The sequence below is a fragment of the Ipomoea nil genome, unplaced genomic scaffold, assembly GCF_001879475.1.
Source record: "Ipomoea nil cultivar Tokyo-kokei standard unplaced genomic scaffold, Asagao_1.1 scaffold1043, whole genome shotgun sequence".
Taxonomy (NCBI): Eukaryota; Viridiplantae; Streptophyta; class Magnoliopsida; order Solanales; family Convolvulaceae; genus Ipomoea; species Ipomoea nil.
In genome coordinates this window covers 12,585,079-12,612,955 of record NW_017617471.1, presented here as the reverse complement: position 1 = coordinate 12,612,955, position 27,877 = coordinate 12,585,079, and the positions used below count along the sequence as shown (strand labels likewise).

General features: G+C 30.4%; 1 protein-coding gene and 1 pseudogene across 1 annotated transcript; both read left to right on the top strand.

The window, feature by feature from the left end:
* The first annotated feature begins 13,955 nt into the window (after nt 1–13,955).
* LOC109181288 (methyl-CpG-binding domain-containing protein 6-like) lies at nt 13,956–14,723 on the top strand. The gene is made up of 2 exons (XM_019331039.1): nt 13,956–14,126; nt 14,238–14,723. The coding sequence occupies exons 1-2, from the start codon at nt 13,974–13,976 to the stop codon at nt 14,721–14,723; spliced, it is 639 nt and encodes a 212-aa protein (XP_019186584.1). The 5' UTR covers nt 13,956–13,973.
* A 1,701-nt stretch (nt 14,724–16,424) lies between these two features.
* On the top strand, nt 16,425–17,210 carry LOC109181287 (annotated as a pseudogene).
* The last annotated feature ends 10,667 nt before the right edge of the window (nt 17,211–27,877 follow it).

Below are 27,877 nucleotides of genomic sequence, written 5' to 3'. Positions count from 1 at the left end.
CCTGGTGCGCGCCTAGTTGGCACGTGCAATGCACGCGCCGCTAGGCACGTAAATGTACTGTGTTTAAATTTTTATTTTTTTTATGAACACTTAGCTTCTTTTTTTTTTTTCTTTGCTCCCTCTCTCTCCTCCTCATTCTCTTTCTTACATGGACTGATAAAAACCACTGAAAAACTAATACTACGGATGCTCTTACTGCAATAGTCTGTCACGCTATACACACCCCCACTTGCTCGATTATATTTTAACATCCATTTTTATTCCTTTTTTTAGGTACATATCTCATCCTTAGTTTTGTCATCATTTCTCATGGTTAACAGTTCAAAAGCAATACGTTACGTTTTGCATTTATAATTTACTTCGAACAAACTATTTATCACGCTATACACATCTCGACTTGCTGAATTGTTGGGCATGGTGAAATCAAACCCTGGATAATTGAAAGAAGGGAGCTCTCTGTTAAAAAAAAACCACTTTGAAGGAACCCAATCTAAACCATTTTGTAGCAGGAACAAATTTTGTAGTATTGGTTGTGGATGATGACTTATTTATACTGTTGAAGCAGGTGTAAATAGTAAATACGGATATTGAATTTTAAATTCATCTCAAATCAATTAATGTTAGTCTTGGAGATTGTAAAAGTAATTTGCAATTCAAAACATGTGTTTATTGGAATTTGCAAGCATGCTTTGTTTGTTGCAATAAATGCATTCATACTTTGCTAATCTCATTTGCCGTAATAATTTTACAAATCTATCAAAATGCATTTATACTTGGACGGGAAAATTTTTTCCTGTTGGGTGTGATTTTTTTTAATAATAGATAGATGATAATTAAAATAATTGAATACTACTAAAAATTATTATTTTTAATTAATCCTCCAAATGAAAAAAAAAAACGTATATGAATATTTCCTCATGATTAATATCCTTAGGGTACGTTTGGTTCACGGAATGTTAGATTACCTTAGGGAATGTTAGATTACTGGGAATGTTAGATTCCTGTGTTTGGTTTAAAATTAAGATATGTAAATAAGACAACGATAATGGGATAAATTGATTAAAAAATACAAAATCCAACATTAGTAATAAGACAAGGGAATGTGAAATTACCTAAGAAATTGGAGGGTATCTCACATTCCCTTCCAATAGCTAAAAACTCAATGCTGAAGTTATCTGACATTCCCTGGGAAAGTTACATAACCTGAACCAAACATGGGAATCTTATATTATCAAGCAAATATAACCTTGGTTATCTTATATAACCTGAACCAAACGCCCCCTAAGGGCATCCTCAATAGTGGGGATTTTGAATGGTTTTTGAGAAATTTTTGTAGGTATGATTAGGAAAGAGAAAATGAGGGAAAAAAAATAGAGAAAAAAAAACAAAACGAAAACTGAATTTTAAAAAAAAAAAAAAAAAAACACTCAAAGCTTTAATTAACGCGCCAGACTGGGTGGGTAAATTATGTTGTGCAACCGTGTGCACCATACATGGTGCACACGGGTCTAGATTCATAATTTCTATATTGTATATTCATAATTTTTATACTGTAGATTCATAAAATCTATGCTGTAGATTCATAATTTTTTAAATATATTTCATAATTATAGAGCTATATGTTCATAATTTTCGATGTTCATATTCCCAATTGTTGAACTATGTAGTCACAAATCACATAACTATATGTTCATAATTTGATAACTATACAATTTAGAAATTATGAATCTACAATACGGATAATATGAATCTGCAGTATAGAAATTATGAATCTAATGTATAGAAATTATAAATCTACTGTATTTAAATTTTGAATCTACGGTTTAGAAATTATGAATCTACAGTATAGAGTTTATGAATCTACAGTATAAAAATTATGAATCTACAGTACAGAAATTATGAATCTAGACCCGTGTGCACATGATTGCACAGCATAACAATCCGGTTGGGCGCTTGCTGGCCTTCACGACTGCAATTCTTTATTTAATATGATGGGCACCACCAATTGAGAACCCCCCCCCCCCCCACCCCCAAATAATAGAACCAACCCAATTCTTCTCTCACATATTTCTCTCTCATCCACCATGACATTTTTTCCTCAAATACTGTGAACAATCTCCTTATTGGGATTGCTCTAAAAATTAAAATTCACAAATTTCTCAATTAAATGGTACTTATATTTTATTCATTTTTTGGTACTAAATATTGGATCGCACTTTGAACACAATTGAATTGTGTTTCAACATCTAATTTTATTCCTTGTTTAGATGTCTATCTCATACTTAGTTTTCTTATCATTGCTCATAGTAAACAATTCAAAAGCAGTACGTTACGTCTTGTTTTTTTAATTTACTGCAACTGTTTGTCACGCTATACACACTCTCTTAATGAGGTATTTTACTGGAAGAGGTAAAACGTGTTTTTAAAAAAATAGTTTTTGTGATATAATTAGACTTGGGCTGGTAATTTTTATTTTCTTTAAAAAAAAAGATATAGTGATTTGGTTTTAGTCAAAAAATAATATGTATTATTTTTGCTTGAAATGATGAGAAATTTTGCTAATAAAGAATGAAGGCAAAAGGTGTCGAAAGGATAATGAGTAGAAAGAAAATCGGTCGTGGATCGATTCTGCAACCACAGTGAGATGGAAAAGACAATATTACCCATACTAAAAAGGGTAAAAATAATTCGGCTAAAATTGAACGGAGTATGCACCGGAAGAACCAAATTCGTTAAGAAAGTAATAGTCGTGGACCAATTCTGTAAGTTTTGAAAGTCGTGGATCAAAGTTGTTAGTGACACTATAGTCGTGGGAGTGCAAAAATCTCTTTAATATTTTAAAAATGTACATTGTATTCAGATAAAATACAATATTTGTGTACTGAAAGTATATTATTTTGTATAATGTACATTCAGTACACGAATAATATGCTTTTAATATATTAAAATATACGTTTTGTTATGATTCATAAAATATTGTGTAGACCATAATTCACACAATAATTTGCCCTCATCGTTATGTGCCTACCCACTATCCTTACACCCTACTCACTTCGGACCCCGCTTACCATTAAAAATTCACAAATTTCTCAATTAAATGGTACTAAATATTGGATCACATCATCACTGAACACTATTGAATTGTGTTTCAACATCCAATTTTATTCCTTGTTTAGATGTCTATCTCATCCTTAGTTTTCTCATCATTGCCCATAGTCAACAATTGAAAACAAGTATGTTACGTCTTGCTTTTGTAATTTACTGCAACTGCTTGTCACGCTATACACACTCGCTTGCGGGATTGTGTTTTAACATCCATTTTTATTCCTTTTTTACATACCTATCTCATCTTTAGTTTTGTCATCATTGTGTGTGGTCAGAAGTTCAAAAATAGTACGTTACGTTTTGCTTTTGTAATTTAGAGCATGCACATCAATACATTTTATTTGAATTTCTCAGATCAAAAAATTAAAGGTGGGTTTTTAACTAGTGTGGGAGGTTTTTTTTTTTTTTCCTTAACTCTTGTAAATATTGTATTTTTGGGGCCCCATTGTTGAGGCAAGAAGACAAAGAAATAAAGACATAACGCCTAGCTGGCACGTGCAATGCACGCGCCGCTAGGCATGTAAATGTACTGTGCGTGTTTAATTTTTTGTTTTTTTTCTGAACACTTGTCAACTTTTGTTTTTTTTTTTTTTTTTTGGTTTTTTTTTCTTCGCTTCCTCTCTCCTCCTTACTCTCTTTCCTACATGGACGGATAAAAACCACAAAAAAAAACTAATACTACTATAGACGCTCTTACTGCAACAGTATACACACCCCTACTTGCTCGATTATATTTTAACATCCATTTTTATTCCTTTTTTAGGTACCTATCTCATCCTTAGTTTTGTCATCATTGCCCGTGGTCAATAGTTCAAAAGCAATACGTTACGTTTTGCATTTATAATTTACTTCGAACAAACTATTTATCACGCTATACACAACCCGACTTGCTTAATTGCTGGGCATGGAGAAATCAAGCTCTGGATAATTGAAAAAAGGGAGCTCTGCCCAAAAAAAAACCACTTTGAAGGAACCCAATTCAAACCTTTTTGTAGCAGGAACAAATATTGTAGTATTGGTTGTGGATGATGACTTGTTTATACGGTTGAAGCACGTGTAAAAGTTGGTGTAAATACAGATATTGAATTTTAAATTCATCTCAAATCAATTAATGTTAGTCTTGGAGATTGTAAAAGTCATTTGCAATTCAAAACATGTGTTTATTAAAATTTGCGAGCATGCTCGGTTTGTTGCAGTAAATGTGAATACAATAAATACATTCATACTTTGCTAATCTCATTTGCAGTAATAGTTTTACAAATCTATCAAAATGCATTTATACTTGGGCGGAAAAAAAATCATGTTAAGTGAGGTTTTTTTTTTTTTTAATAGAGAGTAATTAAAACAATTGAATACTACTAAAAATTATTATTTTTAAGTAATCATCCAAATATATATATATATATATATATATATATATATATATATATATATATATATATATGGATATGGATATTTACACATGATTATCATCCTATTCACTTTCACCTACTAGACCCTGCCTATTTCCCACTGTCCCTACTCCCTACTCACCTCGGACCCGGCCTACCATTAAAAATTAAAATTCACAAAATTCTCAATTAAATGGTATTTATATTTTATTCCTTTTTAGGTACTAAATAATGGTTCACACTTGGAACACAATTGAATTGTGTTTCAACATCCAATTTTATTCCTTGTTTAGATGTCACTCTCATCCTTAGTTTTCTCATCACCCATAGTAAACAATTCAAAAGAAGTACGTTACGTTTCGTTTTTGTAATTTACTACAACTGTTTGTCACGCTATACATACCCGCTAACTAGATTATGTTTTAACATATATTTTTATTCCATTTTTAGGTACCTATCGCATCTTTAGTTTTATCATCATTGCCTGTGGTCAACAGTTCAAAAATAGTACGTTACATTTTGCTTTTTTAATTTAGAGCATGTACATCAATGCATTTTATTTAAATTTTGAAGATAAAAAAATAAACAAGAGTAGGTTTTTCACTGGTGTTGGATGAGGTTTTTTTTTTTTTTTTTTTTTTTTTTTTTTTTTTTTTTTTTTTTTGTAGTTAGTTTTTAATTCCTTTAAATATTGTATTTTTGTGGGCCCCATTGTTGACGCTAGAAGATATAGAAAAAAAAGAGATAAAACGTGCACTTGGTGCGCGCCAAGCTGGCACATTCAATGCACGCGCTGCTAGGCACGTAAATGTACTGTGTTTAAATTTATCTTTTTTTCTGAACACTTGTCAACTTCTTTTTTTTTTTTTTTTTTTTTTTTTTTTGGTTTTCTTTGGTTCCTCTCTCCTCCTTATTCTATTTCCTACATGGACTAATAAAAACCACCAAAAAACTAATACTACTATGGATACTCTTACTGTAACTGTCTGTCACGCTATACACATCCCCACTTGCTCTGGATTATATTTTAACATCCAATTTTATTTCTTTTTTAGGTACCTATCTATCCTTAGTTTTGTCATCATTGCCCGTGGTAAACAGTTCAAAAGCAATACATTACGTTTTGCATTTATAATTTACTTCGAACAAACTATTTATCACACTATACACATCCCGACTTGCTGAATTGCTAGGCATGGAGAAATCAAGCCCTGGGTAATTGAAAGAATGGAGCTCTGCCCAAAAAATGCCAATTTGAAGGAACCCAATCCAAACCATTTTGTAGCAGGAACAAATTTTTGTAGTATTGGTTGTGGATGTTGACTTATTTATACAGTTGAAGCCGGTGTAAAAGTAGGTGTAAATACTGATATTGAATTTTAAATTCATCTCAAATTAATCAAATAATTAATGTAAGTCTTGGAGATTGTAAAAGTCATTTGCAATTCAAAACATGTGTATTAGAATTTGCAAGCATGATTTGTTTGTTGCAGTAAATGTGAACACAATAAGTGCATTCATACTTTACTAATTTCATTTGCCGTAATAATTTTTCAAATCTATCAAAATACATTTATACTTGGGCGGGAAAATTTTTTCCTGTACAGTGTGGTTTTTTAAAAAAAAAAAAAATTACAATTAAGGATAATTAAAACAACTGAATACTACTAAAAAATATTATTTTTAATTAATCATCCAAATGAAATAAAAAAAAAAACATAAATGAATATTTACTCATATTATCATCATATTCAATTTCACCTATAGACCCCTACCTATCTCCCACTACTCCCTACTCACCTCGAACCCGACTTACCATTATAAATTAAAATTCACAAAATTCTCAATTAAATGGTACTTATATTTTATTCCTTTTTAGGTACTAAATAATGGTTCACACTTGGAACACAATTGAATTGTGTTTCAACATCCAATTTTATTCCTTGTTTAGATGTCACTCCCATCCTTAGTTTTATCATCGCCCATAGTAAACAATTCAAAAGAAGTACGTTACTTTTCGTTTTTGTAATTTACTGTAACTGTTTGTATGCTATACACACCCGCTAGCTGGATTATGTTTTAATATATATTTTTATTCCGTTTTAGGTACCTATCTCATCTTTAGTTTTATCATCATTGCCTGTGATCAACAGTTCAAAAATAGTTCGTTACATTTTGCTTTTGTAATTTAGAGCAAGCACATCAATGCATTTTATTTAAATTTTGCAGATAAAAAAAAAAAAAAAAAAAAAAAAAAAAAAAAAAAAAAAAAAAAACAAGAGTTGGGTTTTAACTGGTGTGGGAGGAGTTTTTTTTTTTTTTTTTTTTTTTTTTTTTTTTTTTTTTTTTCTAGTTAGTTTTTAATTCCTTTAAATATTGTATGTGGGCCCCATTGTTGATGCTAGAAGATATAGAAAAAAAAAAAGAAGAGATAAAACGCGCACCTAGTGCGCACCAAGCTGGCACATGCATTGCACGCGCTGCTAGGCACGTAAATGTACTGTGTTTAAATTTATATTTTTTCTGAACACTTGTTAGCTTTTTTTGTTTTCTTTGGTTCCTCTCTCCTCCTCATTCTCTTTCCTTCATGGACTAATAAAAACCACCAAAAAACTAATACTACTATGGATGTTCTTACTGTAGCTGTCTGTCATGCTATACACACCCCCACTTGCTTTGGATTATATTTTAACATCCAATTTTATTCCTTTTTTAGGTACCTATCTCATCCTTAGTTTTGCCATCATTGCCCGTGGACAACAGTACAAAAGCAATACATTACGTTTTGCATTTATAATTTACTTCGAACAAACTATTTATCAAGCTATACACATTCTAACTTGCTGAATTGCTTGGTATGGAGAAATCAATCCCTGGGTAATTGAAAGAAGGGAGCTCTGCCCAAAAAAAGTCAATTTGAAGGAACTCAATCCAAACCATTTTGTAGCATGAACAAATTTTGTAGTATTGGTTGTGGGTGATGACTTATTTATACTGTTGAAGTCGGTGTAATAGTTCGTGTAAGTACTGATATTGAATTTTAAATTCATCTCAAATTAATCAAATAATTAATGTAAGTCATGGAAACTGTAAAAGTCATTTGCAATTCAAAACATGTGTATTGAAATTTGCAAGCATGATTTGTTTGTTGCAGTAAATGTGAATACAATAAGTGCAATTACACTTTATTAATCTCATTTGCCGCAATAATTTTACAAATCTATCAAAATGCATTTATACTTGGGCGGAAAAAAAATTTCCTGTTAGCTGTGGTTTTTTGTTTTTTTTTTTTTTAATTATTATTTATAATATAGGATAATTAAAACAATTGAATACTACTATAAATTATTATTTTTAATTAATCATCCAAATGAAAAAAAAAAAAAAAACATATATGAATATTTACTCATGATTATCATCCTATTCACTTTCACCTATTAGACCCCTACCTATCTTCCACTATCCCTACTCCCTACTCACCTCAAACCCGACCTACCATTATAAATTAAAATTCAAAAAATTCTCAATCTAATGGTACTTATATTTTATTTCTTTTGATGTACTAAATAATGGTTCACACTTGGAACACAATTGAATTGTGTTTCAAAATCCAATTATATTCTTTGTTTAGATGTCACTCTCATCCTTAGTTTTCTCATCGCCCATAGTAAACAATTCACAAGAAGTACGTTATGTTTCGTTTTTGTAATTTACTGTAACTGTTTGTCACACTATACACACTGGATTATGTTTTAACATATATTTTTATTCCGTTTTTAGGTACCTATCTCATCTTTAGTTTTATCATCATTGCCTGTGGTTAACAGTTCAAAAATAGTACGTTATGTTTTGCTTTTGTAATTTAGAGCATGCACATCAATGCATTTTATTTAAATTTTGCAGATAAAAAAAAAAAAAAAAAAAAAAAAAAAAAAAAAAAAACTCCTTCCAAGTTTTTTACACCTTTAAATATTGTATTTTCATGGGCCCCATTGTTGATGCTAGAAGATATAGAAAAAAGAGATAAAACGCGCACCTAGTGCGCGCCAAGCTGGCACATGCAATGCTCGCGGTGCTAGGCACGTAAATGTACTGTGTTTAAATTTATATTTTTTCTGAACACTTGTCAGATTTTTTTTTTTTTTTGTTTTCTTTGGTTCCTCTCTCCTCCTCATTCTCTTTCCTTCATGGACTAATAAAAACCACCAAAAAACTAATACTACTATGGATGCTCTTACTGCAACTGTCTGTCACGCTATACGCACCCCACTTGCTCCGAATTATATTTTAACATCCAATTTTATTCCTTTTTTAGATACCTATCTCATCCTTAGTTTTGTCATCATTGCCTGTGGTCAACAGTTAAAAAGCAATACATTACCTTTTGCATTTATAATTTACTTCGAACAAACTATTTATCACGCTATACACATCCGACTTGCTGAATTGTTGGGCATGGAGAAATCAATCCCTGGGTAATTGAAAGAATGGAGCTTGCCCAAAAAAAAAAAAAAAAAGCCAATTTGAAGGAACCCAATCCAAACCATTTTGTTGCATGAACAAATTTTGTAGTATTGCTTGTGGATGATGACTTATATATACTGTTGATGCCGGTGTAAAAGTTGGTGTAAATACTGATATTGAATTTTAAATTCATCTCAAATTAATCAAATAATTAATGTAAGTCATGGAGATTGTAAAAGTCATTTGCAATTCAAAACATGTGTATTGAAATTTGCAAGCTGGATTTGTTTGTTGCCGTAAATGTGAACACAATAAGTGCATTCATAGTTTACTAATCTCATTTGCCGTAATAGTTTTACAAATCTATCAACATGCATTTATACTTGGGCAGAAAAAAAAATTCCTGTTGGTTGTGGTTTTTTGTTTTTTGTTTTAATTATTATTTATAATAGAGGATAATTAAAACAATTGAATACTACTAAAAATTATTATTTTTAATTAATCATCCAAATGAAAAAATAAATAAAACATATATGAATATTTACTCATGATTATCATCCTATTCACTTTCACCTACTAGACCCCTACCTATCTCCCACTATCCCTACTCCCTACTCACCTCGGACCCGACCTACCATTATAAATTAAAATTCACAAAATTCTCAATTTAATGGTACTTATATTTTATTCATTTTTAGGTACTAAATAATGGTTCACACTTGGAACACAAATGAATTGTGTTTCTACATCCAATTTTATTCCTTGTTTGGATGCCACTCTCATCCTTAGTTTTCTCATCGCCCATAGTAAACAATTCAGAAGAAGTACGTTACGTTTCGTTTTTGTAATTTCCTGTAATTGTTTGTCACGCTATACACACCCGATAGCTAGATTATGTTTTAACATATATTTTTATTCCGTTTTTATGTACCTATCTCATCTTTAGTTTTATCATCATTGCATGTGGTCAACAGTTCAAAAATAGTACGTTACGTTTTGCTTTTGTAATTTAGAGCATGCACATCAATGCATTTTATTTAAAGTTTGCAGACTAAAAAAAAAAAAAAAAAACAAGAGTAGGGTTTTAACTGGTGTCCGAGGAGTTGTTTTTTTTTTTTTTTTTTTTTTTTGTAGTTAATTAGTTTAACTCCTTTAAATATTGTATTTTTATGGGCCCCATTTGTTGATGCTAGAAGATATAGAAAAAAAAAAAAAAAAAAAAAAAGAGATAAAACGCGCACCTAGTGCGCGCCAAGCGGCACATGCAATGCACACGTTGCTAGGCACGTAAATGTACTGTGTTTAAATTTATATTTTTTCTGAACACTTTGTCAGCTTTTTTTTTTTTTTTTTTTTTTTGGTTCATCTCTCCTCCTCATTCTCTTTCTTTCATGGACTAATAAATACCACCAAAAAAACTAATACTACTATGGATGCTCTTACTGCAACTGTCTGTCACGCTATACACATCCCCACTTGCTCCGGATTATATTTTAACATCCAATTTTATTCCTTTTTTAGATACCTATCTCATCCTTAGTTTTGTCATCACTGTCCGTGGTCAACAGTTCAAAAGCAATACATTACCTTTTGCATTTATAATTTACTTCGAACAAACTATTTATCACGCTATACACATCCGACTTGCTGAATTGTTGGGCATGGAGAAATCAATCCCTGGGTAATTGAAAGAATGGAGCTTGCCCAAAAAAAAAAAAAAAAGCCAATTTGAAGGAACCCAATCCAAACCATTTTGTTGCATGAACAAATTTTGTAGTATTGCTTGTGGATGATGACTTATATATACTGTTGATGCCGGTGTAAAAGTTGGTGTAAATACTGATATTGAATTTTAAATTCATCTCAAATTAATCAAATAATTAATGTAAGTCATGGAGATTGTAAAAGTCATTTGCAATTCAAAACATGTGTATTGAAATTTGCAAGCTGGATTTGTTTGTTGCCGTAAATGTGAACACAATAAGTGCATTCATAGTTTACTAATCTCATTTGCCGTAATAGTTTTACAAATCTATCAAAATGCATTTATACTTGGGCGGAAAAACAATTTCCTGTTGGTTGTGGTTTTTTGTTTTTTGTTTTTTAATTATTATTTATAATAGCGGATAATTAAAATATTTGAATACTACTAAAAATTATTATTTTTAATTAATCATCCAAATGAAAAAATAAATAAAACATATATGAATATTTACTCATGATTATCATCCTATTCACTTTCACCTACTAGACCCCTACCTATCTCCCACTATCCCTACTCCCTACTCACCTCGGACCCGACCTACCATTATAAATTAAAATTCACAAAATTCTTAATTTAATGGTACTTATATTTTATTCATTTTTAGGTACTAAATAATGGTTCACACTTGGAACACAAATGAATTGTGTTTCTACATCCAATTTTATTCCTTGTTTAGATGCCACTCTCATCCTTAGTTTTCTCATCGCCCACAGTAAAGAATTTACAAGAAGTACGTTACGTTTCGTTTTTGTAATTTCCTGTAATTGTTTATCACGCTATACACACCCGCTAGCTAGATTATGTTTTAACATATATTTTTATTCCATTTTTATGTACCTATCTCATCTTTAGTTTTATCATCATTGCCTGTGGTCAACAGTTCAAAAATAGTACGTTACGTTTTGCTTTTGTAATTTAGAGCATGCACATCAATGCATTTTATTTAAATTTTGCAGATTAAAAAAAAAACAAAAACAAAAACAAAAAAAAAAAAACAAAAAAAAAAACAAGAGTAAGGTTTTAACTGGTGTCCGAGGAGTTGTTTTTTTTTTTTGTTTTTTTTTTTTTGTAGTTAATTAGTTTAACTCCTTTAAATATTGTATTTTTATGGGCCCATTGTTGATGCTAGAAGATATAGAAAAAAAAAAAAAAAAAAAAAAAAAAAAAAAAAAAAAAAAAAAAAAAAAAAAAAAAGATAAAACGCGCACCTAGTGCGCGCCAAGCTGGCACATGCAATGCACACGCTGCTAGGCACGTAAATGTACTGTGTTTAAATTTATATTTTTTTTGAACACTTGTCAGTTTTTTTTTTCTTTGGTTCATCTCTCCTCCTCATTCTCTTTCTTTCATGGACTAATAAAAACCACCAAAAAACTAATACTACTATGAATGCTCTTACTGCAACTGTCTGTCACGCTCTACACACCCCCACTTGCTCTGGATTATATTTTAACATCCAATTTTATTCCTTTTTTAGGTACCTATCTCATCCTTAGTTTTGTCATCATTGCCCGTGGTCAACAGTTCAAAAGCAATACATTACGTTTTGCATTTATAATTTACTTCGAACAAACTATTTATCACGCTATACACATCCAGACTTGCTGAATTGCTGGCATGGAGAAATCAAGCCCTGGGTAATTGAAAGAAGGGAGCTTTGCCCAAAAGAGCCAATTTGAAGAAACCCAATCCAAACCATTTTGTAGTAGGAACAAATTTTGTAGTATTGGCTGTGGATGATGACTTATTTATACTGTTGAAGCCAGTGTAAAAGTTGGTGTAAATACTGACATTGAATTTTAAATTCATCTCAAATTAATTAATGTAAATTTTGGAGATTGTAAAAGTCATTTGCAATTCAAAATATGTGTATTGAAATTTACAAGTATGCTTTGTTTGCTGCTTAAATGTGAACACAATAAGTGCATTCATACTTTACTTATCTCATTTGCCGTAGTAGTTTTACAAATGAGTTAATACCCAAAATCGTTTTCGACTATAGTGATTTTTCTCAATTTTGTCCTAAACGACTTTGGTGACTTAATGTAGTCCTAGAGTTTTGTGTTTTTACTCAATTTCGTCCCAGACTTTTGTGTTTTTGCTCAATTTAGTCCCCATTTGTTATTCCGTCCATTTGTTGTTAAATAAATAGACAATTCAGTAATTTTAATATTGACATCTCTTTATTCATAGACATGTGGAGTGCGAAATTCCTCTTTTTTTACGAATTACTCCCAGAATCACTTCTAAAAATTTGATTCGTAGGTCTGAGAGTAACTCTGGGTGTAATTCGTGTAAGAAAGAGAGATTTCTCACTTCGTAGGTTGAAAGTAAAGAGAGGTCAATATCGATATTATTGAATTGTCCCTTTATTTAACACCAATTTGATAGAATAACAAAATGAGGACTAAATTGAGCGAAACACAAAAGTCTGGGACTATATTAGGTCATCAAAGTCATTTAGGACGAAATTGAGAAAAATCACTATAGTCGAGGACAATTTTAGGTATTAACTCACAAATCTATCAAAATGCATTTATACTCGGGAAGGAAATTTTTTTCATGTTGAGTCTGGTTATTTATTTATTTATTTATAATAGAGGGTTATTAAAACAATTGAATACTTCTAAAAATTATTATTTTTAATTAACCATCCAAATGAAAAAAAAAAAAAAAAAAAAAAAAAAAACATATATGAATATTTACTCATGATTATCATCCTATTCACTTTCACCTATTAGACCCCTACCTATCCCCCACTATCCCTACTCCCTACTCACCTCGGACCCGGCCTACCATTATAAATTAAAATTTACAAAATTCTCAATTAAATGGTACTTATATTTTATTCCTTTTAGGTACTAAATAATGGATCACACTTGGAAGACAATTGAATTGTGTTTCAACATCCAATTTTATTCCTTGTTTAAATGTCACTCTTGTCTTTAGTTTTTTCATCGCCCATAGTAAACAATTCAAAAGAAGTACGTTACATTTTGTTTTTGTCTGTAATTGTCTGTCACGCTATACACACCCGCTAGCTAGATTGTATTTTAATATTTATTTTTATTCCTTTTTTAGGTATAAGTATCTCATTCTTAGTTTTGTCATTAGTGCCCGTGGTCAACGATTCAAAAGAAATACGTTACTTTTTGTTTTTATATATAATCTATTCCATCCAACTTGTTATCACGCTACACACACCTCCTTCCCCACTCCCCCCTCCCCCCCTCGCCCCTTGCTGAATTATGAGCATGGGAAAATCAAGCGGCTCCTCCTCCCTCAAACCATCAAGCTCACGGCTTCCACCGCGGCCGCCTCTCCAAACGCCACCGTTCAATCTACCCGCCGATTGGGGTGTTGATGAAGTCGCCCGGTCCGATGGCTCCAAATCCGACAAGGTTAAATCAATTTGTTTTTCTTCTCCATCCTTATTCAACTCCTCCGATCCTTACCTAAGCTTAAAACTTTTGAGAGTACAATTTTACACTTTCAAATCAATCTTGATGCAGTATTACTTAGAACCAGGGACTGGAAGAAGGTTCAGATCACTGAGAGACGTGGAGAGGCACCTGAACGGAGAAACGGTTTCTCGCAGACGCAAATCCAGTGAACTCATTTCACCCAATAATCGTCCCGGCGGGGAGATTTTGACATCTAGAGAAGAGTGTTTGGAGAGCCCTCCTCCATCGAAAGTGAATTGGGCACTTGCTAATCCTCAAGGGGATGCCTGGAATCCTTCCATTGGTGATACCTTGATCTCCGATGCCGTAAAGCGAGAATGGAGAAAGAGATTTGTGTCCGCCATTAACAATGCAGAAGAGAGCTCCGCCGTTAGGGCAATCCAGCCGCAACAGCCGCCGCAAGCAGCAGCGGCGGAGGAAAACAATATTCAGCAAAGGCAAGAGGAGGAGGAGGAGGAGGAGGGAGGACTAAGGCGGCGTTCTTCTCGCACCAAGAAACTAGCATATCATCACCTGGATTTTATCTATATATGATGACTAGATGTCTAGATCCAAGACTATCTAATATTTTATTTTATGTATTATTTCTTTAATTTGATATATTGTTTAATGGTTTATTTCAATATAATAAAGGTTTTTGAGTGGATTACTAGCTTCTTGGTTGAATCCCCAGCCCGTAGGATGTAAATCATGGTAACTCAATGATTCAGCAGATAGGATCAAATGAGGGTGCGCACAAGGAATCTGTCCACTTTAAACATAATTCACACTGCTAAGCCGAGGTTCAAACATTGGTCTCTTCTCCCAAATACTACCCACTAAATCATTAAGCTAAACCCGTGCGGGCAAGTGGATAACTAACTTCTTGGTATGAATTGAAAGAAAGAGAATTTGACGTGGCAAAAGATAAAAATTGTAATCGGGCATCCTCAATAGTGGGGATTTTGGTGTGATTTTTTAGGAGTTTTTGTAATTATTATTAGGAAAGAGAAGAAGAGAGGAAAGAAAAAAAAAATTAAAATATAAAATTCGAATTTCAAAAATAAAAAAAAAGTGTCGTAAATTGCGCCTGAAACGCACCCAGCCAGCTGGGCGCACCAGTGACTCACGCAATAAACGCAATTAGCATTAATTGTTGGCGGGTCCCACTTTCTGCAAAGAACCCCATATTTGCAAGAACAGAATTTATCCCCTCTCTCTTCTTTCTCTTTCTTCTATATAGGGATTGCCCTAATAAAGTTTTTCAAAACAACAAAAAATGCCCAACTTGCATGCCCCGAAGTTTCCCATATATTTATTATTTAAAAAAAAAAATCTTTTTCTTTTCGTATAACATGGGCCTACAAATTAAAAAAAAAAAAACATATCAATGGGATGCTCAATACTACATTACTACAGTTGTTATATAATGGATAATACATAGTGTTGTGTAGATCATAATCGTCAAATAAAACTGTAATAGAATTAAAATGATACTTTAGTGTTGTTATAAGGAAACTTGTGTATATAAAAATGAAATTAAAAACATAGTTCATGCAATAACGTACGTAACTATAGTATAATTAAAATAATACTTTGATATTTCCTATAATGAAACTAGTGTGTGGGGGGAGAGGATTGGTTAGGGTTTGCAGATGGGGTAGGGAGATTTCCTAGAGGCACTTGAATTAGAGAAGAAAGGGCATAATTCATTATGAGTTGAGGGAACTCTATAGCAAGTATGCTCACGGTTCGATTCCAGTTTCGAATGAGTGGTTTTTAGTTTTGAATAGACTGAACTGGAACGGAATTGAACCTGAAACAAATGAGTGAATTAGGGTGCATGGGTTGAAATGCAATCCCAAGTTTGTAGATAGAACGTAACCTTAATGTAGATTCTAATGTAATTACCTCTTCCTTAATTGGATCCGAATCTTATTGTTCTCCCATTACTCTTCTTTTCATATTTCTATCTATATCTCACTGTTTATTAAAAAGGTGAAAAGATGCTATAATTAAAAATGGATGTAAATGCAGGCACCTCTTAATTAACATTCATTATGTGATAGAGTTAATTCCAGCAATGGTCCCTCGAGTATGATGATTTTCCAGATTTGGTCTTAAACTTTTAATTTGGACAATTTAACCACCCGTTTATTAAATTTTTTCCAATTGAGGTCCTTCCGTCAATTGTTGGTTAAGTCAGCGTTAATTTTCGGGGCAATTTGGTACTTTTACTTACTAAGCCCTTAGACGATGGCAATTCGCATCCTGAGAGAGCAAAGATCTATAACTCCTACCTCTTGCTCCTCCTCCGCCGCCGACGCAACTGTCCATCTCCGTTGCAAAACCACCTCAGCCGAGTATGTAGCATCGAGAGCCAGAGACATAACATTCAAGAAGCTCATGGAGAAGTACAAAAACTTCTTCAAAGTCATCGCTATCCAAGACCTCATCCTTGCTAGCCGCTCCAATCCGCCTCCCGTCTCCGTGGATTTCCTCAACCGCGGCACCACCGCCTTCCTCCGCAGGTATCCTCACATCTTCCGCATATTCTACCACACCGCCAAGTCTCAGCCATACTGTGCGCTCACTGAAACCGCACTAGAAATCGCCCGATTAGAGGCACAAGCCATCAATGCCTCACTTCCCCTTGCGGTGGAGCGACTGGTCCGGGTTTTATCAATGTCGCTCACTAAAACAGTGCCGCTCCGAGCTATTTTCAAGGTTTGGAAAGAGCTAGGGCTACCGGATGATTTCGAGAGCTCTGTAATCGCAAAGAATTCTAATCTTTTTGCACTTGATGATGGGAATGAACCTAACACTCATGTATTGAAACTTGTAACTGGAGTGCCAAAGGATAGCCTTGTTGCTGCTGTTGAAAATTAGAGGATCAAGGAGTGTTGTGGAGAGGATTACAGTGTTGATAGGACTGAAATTCTCTATAATTTTAAGCATGCATTCTGTCAATACGCTTACACGGAAACAGATCCAGTTCCGATTGGGCTCTCTCTACCGCCCAACGATTCTCTGGGAGAATAAAATTCCTCTTCATCGTCTTCGTCCCTACCAGACCCGGGCTCGGCATTCTCATAATTTTGTCTCAAGTTCCGCCCACGAAGCGGCGACAGGGGTTGCAGCTCCGGCGACTCCATTTTTCTCGAATTTGCGGCACTAGTGGTGGTGGCGGTGGTGCTGGGAGAGTTTTACAGATTGTGCGGTTCAATGCCTCCACGGGAATTCACCATAGTTCCCAAGTACAAAATCTCGGAGCTGGGTTGAGATGGTCTTCGAAGCTTCGGGATAGCTGGAATACAGCTACTGCCGCCAGCATTATTGCCGTAATTGAATCGAGTACTGACATCGGATCTCTCGGTCTTGGCTTCAATGGAAGAAGAACGACTCCTCACCCTCCGAATATGCAAGGCAACTTCAATGGAGCGAGCATCATGGCAGCGACGACGCAGGCGACGGTGGTGGCGACGAGTTTCGAAGTTCGTGGTCTGCGGGACGCTAAGAGAAGAAGATTTATACGCTGGGCAAGGAAAAGACAATTTTATCCCTCTAATTAACACCCACTTAACCGGCACTTGACGGAAGGACCTCAATTGGAAAAAATTTAATAGTCAGATGGTTAAATTGTCCAAATTAAAAGACGGAGACTAAATGTGGAAAATCAACATACTCGGGGGACCATTGCTGGAATTAACTCTTATGTGATAATCCAATGTATATGTAACTAATATATAGGTGAAGCAAAACACAATTGTGCTCAGATGACATGTAGTGACTCTCTTATATGGGAGGTCATACAATCGAGGCTCAGTGGAGATGTTTTTGACTTTTTGTGCTTCAATAGGTTGAGAAAGTATGTCGTATGTCTGAACAGATAATATTACAATGTAATAGAGTTAATAATATTTACATATTCAAGTGATTTCATTATTAGTGGATTAGCCTACTTTAATGAAAAATGATATTACATTTTTTGAGTAAAATTTTGTGTGCATCTATCATTGTTTTTAATTTTTGTTTCATTTTGGCTCATGAATTGAGTGATTGTTTAATTTTAGTTTCTTTTTTTTTTTTTTTTTTTTTTTGGCATGAAAAACACTAGTCTGACATGGTGATGCATACATGTTTTAGCGTCGTTTTTAACACAAAAATCTTTGAATGTAATTTTTGATAAATTTATCATGAATACGACATTATAATAGTAATTTATTAATACAATTTTGGATAGATGCATTATCAATATGGCATGATAATAATTGTCCAATACAAAATAGACAGCATTAATTGTCTGAATTTGGACTTTCTAATTCTTTGAACACCATTAATACATTACTAATACTAGCTATTTTAATTTGGAAATATGGGAAGGCGAACAATTTGTCTTTCAAAGGAAATAATATCTATTTACCAAACATCTATTTAAAGAATTTATCAAATAAAAGCATTAAAATGAATTAAATGCATAAAAATAATTCATTGTTTACCAAATATATCCGATTTTGGGTAGGTAGAATAAAATTGAGAAAAAATGACCCCGAGTTATATGCTTATAGCACTTTTTTCCCATGAGTTATTCATGTATTCATATTTGCACTTTCAATTATTATAAATATGACTATTTTTCTACCTGATATATTAAATGGACATTTTTACCCTTAAAATGAATATTTTATTTATTTATCTTCTTCAACAAATTATTACTTATACGTAGGGATGATCACGATTCGGTTTGAACTGAATCGGACACTATAGCAATCAAATCGAAATTTTTTCGGACCCAATATTTAGATTTCCGTTTATTAAAATCGTGACTGAAAAAAATGGATCCTGAACCGTGAACTGGAGGTTCCGGATCCGATTCGCGATTTTGAACCGTCTTTATTTTAAAATTTTATTTTTTATTTTAAAATAGTCTAAATTCAACAATAAATGTATTTTTTTTCAGTTCGAAACATGAACCGACCGTTTCGGCTCGCGATTTTAATAAGCTCTAAATATCGGGTTTCGATTCTAAATTGTAATTGAAATATTTCGATTTGGTTGCTATAGTGTCTGTTTGATTTGAACCAAATTGTGGTCATAATTTGTTTGAGAAGAAAAATAAATGAAATATTTATTTTAAAGGTAAATATGTTCATTTAACATTTCAGAGAGAAAAACAACCACTTGAATAATTCAGAGGAGAAAAGTGCTATAAGTATATAACTCAGGAGAAAAAAGTGTTATTTTCCCATGAGAAAATTTCAATTTTGGCCCACTGACTATTGAAGTTGTGTTAATTACAATAATTGACTTTCAAAAATGTTAATTTAGTAGCTTGACTATGCAATTTTTATCAATTTTGGTCACACCGGCCAAATTACCAGCGAATTGTGATCGAAAAATATTAAGTCAAGATTTAAACTGAATTGGAAGGGGCAAAATCGTCTTTTCTTGTTCCTTCTAATTTGGGAAAGCAAATTGTTGACCAAAATTATTCCTCGCCGGCTTTTGCTATCTCGAACTCCGCCCGAAAATTCTACTCAATCACGATTCTCACCTCTCCTTTTTTTGAGTTCGAGTAATCCACCACGTCCAAGAATGTATGTTCACCTATAGTACACCGGCATAAATCTTAAAATCTTAGAAATAAAGAAAAGAATAAACGATAATGGCGAATCACCACACAAATTGCAAAGTTGAAATCGGCGTTATGGAGGCGGCTGCAAACCGCCTTCACGAGGCAGCTCCGGCAGTCGCTGCCATTGAACGGCGGTTTTTGGCAACCGTAGATGTTTCCGCATTGTTTTGCTTCTTTTAATGTTTCTTTAGTAATGTTCCGGATTTTCGTCTCTAACGAGGTTGTTTTGCACAATGTGGCCTACGATGTAAGATTAACGAAATTATTTACGGCAATGCTTCAAAAACACTTCAAATCCACACGCGGCGACATGTATGAATCTAAACTTACTTGTAACAGTTGATGCTGAGTTTCCTAGCCAGAGATCACTGTCGTCGGCGGTGTCTTTTTTCTTGTTCTCGTCATCTTCAGCGTCATTTTCGTCGCAAATATTGTCGCTGATGGACTCCGGGACGATCCTTGACCTTCGTTGTCGAGAAATTCGAAGACCATATCTGATAGCCGGTGAGGAATACAACAAAAGACGATTTTGCCCTTCCAATTCAGTTCAAATCTTGACTTAAGATTTTCTAGTCACAATTCGTCGGTAATTTGGCCGGCGCGACCAAAATTGATAAAAATTGCATAGTCAATGTACTAAATTAACATTTTTTAAAGTCAAATGTTGCAATTAACACAACTCCAATAGTCGATAGATCAAAATTGAAATTTACTCTTTTACTATCTATTAATTATACATATTTCTGATCCATACAAGTTAGAGATTTGCCGTTGAATAGTTTTTTTTTTTTTTTTTTTTTTTTTTTTTTTTTGAGAAGATGCCGTCGAATAGTTTTAAAATTTATTTTTATTGTAGACTATCAAGGATGCGGTTTCAATTTTGAGTAGTTAATGCCACACAATATTTTATTTTATTTTTTATAACTAGTATTTGCGCCCGTGCGATGCACGGAATGAATTTGTTGTAATATACTAAGAATATTTGGATCGATATATAATTATTTAAATTAGAACATCAAAGATTATATAGTGCAATTGAAAGTATGGTTTGGATCATTTATGTGTTTTTATGTTATTAATTGCTCAAATTAATAGCTAATATGTAAATGTACACATGCGGTGCTGTAACTTTGGAGATTTTATTTATCATTGTTCAGTACTTTTATAAATTAATCAAATGTGCTCGTTCTCTAGCAACTCAGTTATAAAAATGAATTGATATCCTAATTTATTTTTATGGAAAATATATTTTTTGTCTAGATATATAGCAATTTTGCCATTTAAAAAAACATAATATCACAGATTGTATTTACATACTATTGAACCTCTTTGTAAACAACATTGATAGTAACAACACAATCTTGTCTATCTTCGTCTAGAGCTAACACCTTTAGTCCCAAAGGATGAGTGACTCGGGTAAAAATATATAATGGTAGAATTTCAGTCAATTAGTAATCCTTTTATATTTTCAGTCAATTAGTAATATCAAATTCATTTTCAGCCAATTATTCTTTTTTATTTTTAGTCAATTAGTCAATTAGAATATTAGATGTATTGATATTTTTACCTAATTTCTGTTCCAGTTTTAATTGATGATGTAGAATATTTTTATTGAAATATTTTCTTTGTATTTTTAATTTACTTTTACTATTGTTTAAAATATGTATTTACTATTGATGACGTAGAATATTATTATTGAAATATTTCCGTCCAATTTTTAATTTATGTTTCATTTTTTAATTAAAATGCAATGATCTGTCAATTTATTTTTTCATTTCAATTATGGATCATTTTTTATTTGTAGTCAATTATTAATATTCATTTTCTTTTATAATTTCAGTCAATTAGTAATATCAGATTCATTTTCAGGCAATTATTCTTTTTATTCTCAGTCAATTGGTCAATTAGAATATCAGATGCAGTGATATTTTTACCTATCCGAACCATTTTTAATTGATGATGTAGAATATTTTTATTGAAATATTTCCGTTCCATTTTTAGTTTACCTTTACTGTTGTTTAAAATATGTCTTTACTATTGATGGTGTAGAATATTATTATTGAAATATTTCCTTTTCATTTTTTATTTACTTTTACTTGATGATGTAGAATATTATTATTGAAATATTTTCGTTCCATTTTTAATTTCTGTTCCATTGCTTAAAATTGTGAAAGATTTATGATATAATTGTGTTTTGATTTATTCTACTATGTAATATTATTGTGAAAATTAAAATGCAATAATCTGACAATTTTCTTTTCAATTTTAGTCAATTATGGATCATTTTTAATTTTCAGTTAATTATTAATATTCATTTCTTTTCCACTTAACCTAATTTTTGTTTCTTTTTTTTTTCATTTTTAATTTTCAGTCAATTATTAATATTCATTTATTTTCCAATTTACCTCATTTTTGTTCCATTTTTAATTGATGATGATGTAGAGAATTATTGTGAAATATTTCTGTTCATTTTTTAATTTACCTTTACTATTTACTATTGTTTGAGCGGGAAATCAAGTAAATAGAATTTTGTTTTTAATTATATTATAGATTATAGATTTTCCAGCAATCCAAACACTATGGATAAAGAAAAGTCATTTCATTAAGAAAATTAAAACTAATTAAATTAAATCTAATCATGCTATATTTATTTGTAACTATATATTAATTTCATTTTGAAATCATTGGTTCACATATTTGAATTATTTATTTTTTCGTTAATTATTATAAACAAAAATGATACTATACTAATTAATTTATGATATTTATCAAATTGTATTTTTTAAAAAATATAAGATTTACACATGTTATGAGGGGTTAAAACATATTTTAAAATTATTTTTTATTAGTAAGTATTTTTATTTTTAAAATATTTTCCAGCAGCCCACACACTCCCTTAGTCTACCATAAAAAATTGATAAAGAAAAGTCATTTCATTAAGAAAATTAAAACTAATTAAAGTACATCTAATAATGCTATATTTATTTGTAACTATATATTAATTTTATTTACCAGGACTATGTGGTCCAATGGTACCCGGGTTGGACTTCCATTTGGAAGGTTGTGAGTTCGAGCCTCAGTGGAGGTATTATTAGCTCTTTGTGTTTCAGTAGGAGAAAGTATATGAACAGATACTACAATGTAATAGAGCTAGTAGCATTCAAAAAAAAAAAATATATATATATATATATATATATTAATTTTATTTTGAAATCATTGGTTCACATATTTGAATTATTTATTTTTTCTTTAATTATTATAAACAGAAATGATATTGTACTAATTAATTTATGATATTTATCAAATTGTATTTTTAAAAATATAGTGTTTTACCGGCAATTTATATCATGCACCAGGGTGTGCATTGCATCGTGCGTCCTGATGCAATACATAACTGTATAGAAAAATACACATAATTGTATAATTAAATACACATAATGATATAAACAAATACACATAATAACGTCAACCCCCTTCCGCGCCTCCCAAAACAACGTCGTTTTGGGAGGCGCGGGACGCACAGTGCTGCGCGCGTCGTGGTGCAGGGTATAACGATTGTGTTTTACCCGTGCGTTGCACGAATTTTTTTTTTTATGAATTTAAAATTAAAAATAGAAAACAATGAAAATATATTATAATGTACAATATAATAATATAGTTGGATTTTTATATATTTGGTCAAGTATCTATTTTCATAACATACAAAATTTAAATTTAAATTTTGTATGGTTAATATAATCTCTAGTCATGTACATATTTAGATAAATTTATTGAAAAATTCACATAATTAAGTTTATTTATTCCTAATTGTATTTCATATATATTATAATTCTAAAAATATGAATACTAACTAAGAGAATTGTACTTCGAAATGAATAAAAAAAATGTAAATTCTAAATTTTGTATGAATAAATTTAAACTCTAATCGGACGCATTTCCTTATATGATTGTATAATACATTGTATATACACATAATATTTATTAATATGTATATAGAAAAATTCTATAATATAATTTCAATAATTATAATTTATATTGATAGATTTATAATTAAAAAATTACATTTAGAAATTTAAAATGTAGCATTTAAATATTATATGATTATTATAGTGTATAATTGTATGTAAAATTATAAATATTCATGTTTTGTTAATTTTATACTTTCATTTCTTTAATTATATTTCATATTTTATTAATTATAACTTAATGAAATTGTCACAAATATTTTTAGGGAAGAAATATTATATTTTTTGTTTCAATAATTATATTAATTATAATTAATAAATATTGTGGCAATTACCAAAATAATTTCATTAATTATATTAATTCTAATATTTGTTCTCTTCCAATATTTAAACACATTACCATAAAATTATCATAATAATTACACGAAAGAAGGAAAGAAAATTATTAGAATAATTACCATTAATATTAAAAATTAATTATATATTAATGTAAGTATAATTTATTTTATGCCAATAATATTATACATTAAGTATATATATATAATTATTGAAAAGAGGATATAATTTTAAAAAGTAAATTATTAATTAGATTACATAATATAACTGTCCTACTAATTGATTTCATACTACTATGTATAATTAATATATTTGAATTTTTTTAAATCTAAATACCTATTAATTACCTTAATAATTAAGATAATTTTTAGTCAACCAATATTCAATAGTACTAAATGTATTACTTCAAATTTTTATAAATAAGATATAATATTATTAAATCGAAATAATTAAAAATAATGTGTCCATATTACAAAAGATTTTATAATAGTAATTTTTATTGCCTAATAGAATTTGTCAATTGTTAAACATTGTTTATGGTAATTATTGCATGACATTTAATACTAAGATTATCAGGTATAATTTTTATAATTAAGGTATAATATTATTAAACCAAAATTATTAAAAATAATGTGTCCACAATATAAAATAAATTATACTTGTCTTAAATAATTATTTATTAATATAAATTTATAATTATAAATTTGTATCCGAAAAAACATAGCAACTGAAATTTCTAGTTAAAAAAAAATCTCTCCATTTTTTTGTCACCAATTTATAGGTAGAGAATGTGAGAATTATAAATTAATAATATAAGTTTCATTTTCCATTTCCTTTTCTATTCAGTCAATTAGGATTTTTATAATTTTCAGTCCATTAATAATATACGTTTCCTTTTTCAATTTGCATAATTTCACTTTCGTTTTCCAAATCCGTGTTTCATCTGTTATTCCCATACATAATATTCACGTTACTATAAATTGATTAGCAATTAATACATTTACAATACCATAATTATGCAATATTACCAATTAATACATTTTAATTAATTTACATTAAACATATGCTTACCAAATAAGATTTATTAATTATTTGACTAAAAATATAAAATATTTAATTAATTTAGTACACGAGTTTGGACGTGAAAATGATGTAAGATGATTTTACTTTATATATATATATATATATATATATATATATATATATATATATATATATATATACACGTTCATATGAAATAATATTACCATACATACTTGTTAATATTTTGATTTATTAAATTGGTTACAATTCATATTATGGTATGAATAATTCTTATGCAATATACAATTTGGCAACTCAATTAATATTAAGATTTAGCGCAATGAACATATTTCGTCTTGTGTACTCATTTGACTGGAAATATGAAGGTTGGTTCAATAAATCGTAAATATTACCAATTGTTTGGTTAGAAAATAATCTTTATCAAATAAAAAGTAATTAAATTGATAAATTATACTTAAAAGGTAAATATTATGGGTAATTTTCTTATATATAAACCTTTATTGAATTATTTTATTATAAGGAGCGAAAAATTTTATACATAAATTGTTTAATAATTTATTTTGATCTTGAGGTCACACACACACACATATATATACACACTGTAAATATTACAAAATACTTGGTTATAGAATAAGCTTTATTAAGTTATATATAAATTAAAAATGATTAAATTGTTAAATTATACAAATTGGAAAACTCTTAACAAAAAAATTAGCAAAAATGTAACCACATCCGTAAATTTGATTCTATTTCGTAAATGATTTATAAAAATCTGTGTGATTTTATTTCGAAAATTTCAAAGAATAGTGCAGAGTAGTAGTAAATTAAGGTAAATATTACCCAAAATTCTCAAAACCAAAAACATATTTGATCTTATTGAGAAGTGAGAAATGCCTATTACACAACAATAACAAAATATAAAATTATAAGTGAAGTTGAATGTTGGAATAACTATACAATCTTTAGAGCTATTAACATATCCATCATTATTTGAATCACATTCTTTCAAAGAATATGCATATGTAGAAAAGTACCATGAATTTGTAGTGTAAAAAAAATGTTTTAAAACAACCATATGCATAAACTAAAAGTTTTGAAATACAAACTATTAAAATTACGATCATAGTACCACAAAAAAAAAAAAAAAAAAAAAAAAAAAAAAAAAAAAAAAAAACACCTCTTTATCATGGACTACACACTCTATAGAGTTTATTGTTTCAAAACCTCTTGCCTCTGGAAGATGAACAACACGGAGCACTCCAACATTGATTCTATTCCAAATGAGTGTAGGATGAAGTTGACTACCAACAATTTCGTTGTGACTTCCTGCTACAACAATTAGACAATTATATTATTTTTAAAATAAATATATAAAAAAATAAAAGAGAAATAATTTTAAAAAATAAATGTAGTGTCAACTATTATATAATAATAATATATTACATGTAAATTTATAAATTCGTTGTAATTGCCAATGCTTAACATCATTGTAGTTTATCCAGTTATTGTGCGTACCTTCTACAACGTGGGCACACGTGGTGTTGGAAGTCATCAACTCTCCTTAATGCATGTAAATAGTTGTTCAGAACCATTTCAATTGTCTCTATATTTATATCCTGCAATATTTGCAAAAGATGCAGAAAAGAAATAAGAACATAAATTAAGAATTATGCCATTGGAAAATGAAAGACGCAATACATAACTCACCCCAGTACAAAAAGGAAGAGTTATAATTTTTCTAGTCACTAATCCATTGTATTTATAGGTAGAGATAGAGAATGTGAGAATTAATTTCTTTTTATATTTTCAATCAATTTGCCTAATTTCTGTTTCCTTTTTTCATTAGAATCCTTTTATATTTTCAATCAATTAATAATATCAGTTTCCACCAGGACTATGTGGTCTAATGGTATCCGGGTTGGACTTCCATTTGGAAGATTATGAGTTCGAGCCTCAGTGGAGGCGTTATTGGTTCTTTGTGTTTCAGTAGGTTGAGAAAGTATATGAACAAATACTACAATGTAATAGAACCAGTAGCTTTCAAAAAAAAAAAATAATAATATCAGTTTCCTTTTTTCAGTTTATATTGACTGGATTTCACAATGGTATATTGGTATTGCATAATATTACCAATTAATAGCTTTTATAACATTTCCATTTTACATTTGCTTACCAAATAAGTTTTATTAATTTGACCAATAAAATATTTCATTAATTTGACTATAAAAGTTTGAGCGGGAAAATTACATAGGAGGATTTTACTTTTATATATATATATATATATATATATATATATATATATATATAGATATATAGATATATAGATATAGATATATAGATTTCACCTATTGCAGGATTTACAAAATTCGTAAGTCTTACCAATTAGAAGATGGCATTTTTTTTTTTTTACCATTGTCGACTTTTTTTAATAAAGTTAAATGTTGTTATTACATTATTATTATATTTTTAAAGTGTTTTTTTTTTAGAATTATTTTTGAAGTGTGTTAAAAGTTAAAACAGTAAAATGCAAAAAGCAAAACATATTTTATTTTTATTATATTAGTAATATATTTATCATTATCGTATTATGGATTCAGCCTTGTTTTATTTTTTCCCTACTGAAACACAAGGAATCAATGTCGTCTCATATGGGAGTGCAATCTTGGTGTCATTAGACCACAAGGTATTATGAATTCGACCTTGTTTGGTAACATAGTTAGCTTATAAGC

Excerpts from the sequence above, each read along its gene's own strand:
- LOC109181288 (XM_019331039.1), top strand. The coding sequence starts at position 13,974 with ATGAGCATGGGAAAATCAAGCGGCTCCTCCTCCCTCAAACCATCAAGC. Across the intron at positions 14,127-14,237 it reads ATGGCTCCAAATCCGACAAG|TATTACTTAGAACCAGGGAC; the intron begins GTTAAATCAATT and ends ATCTTGATGCAG.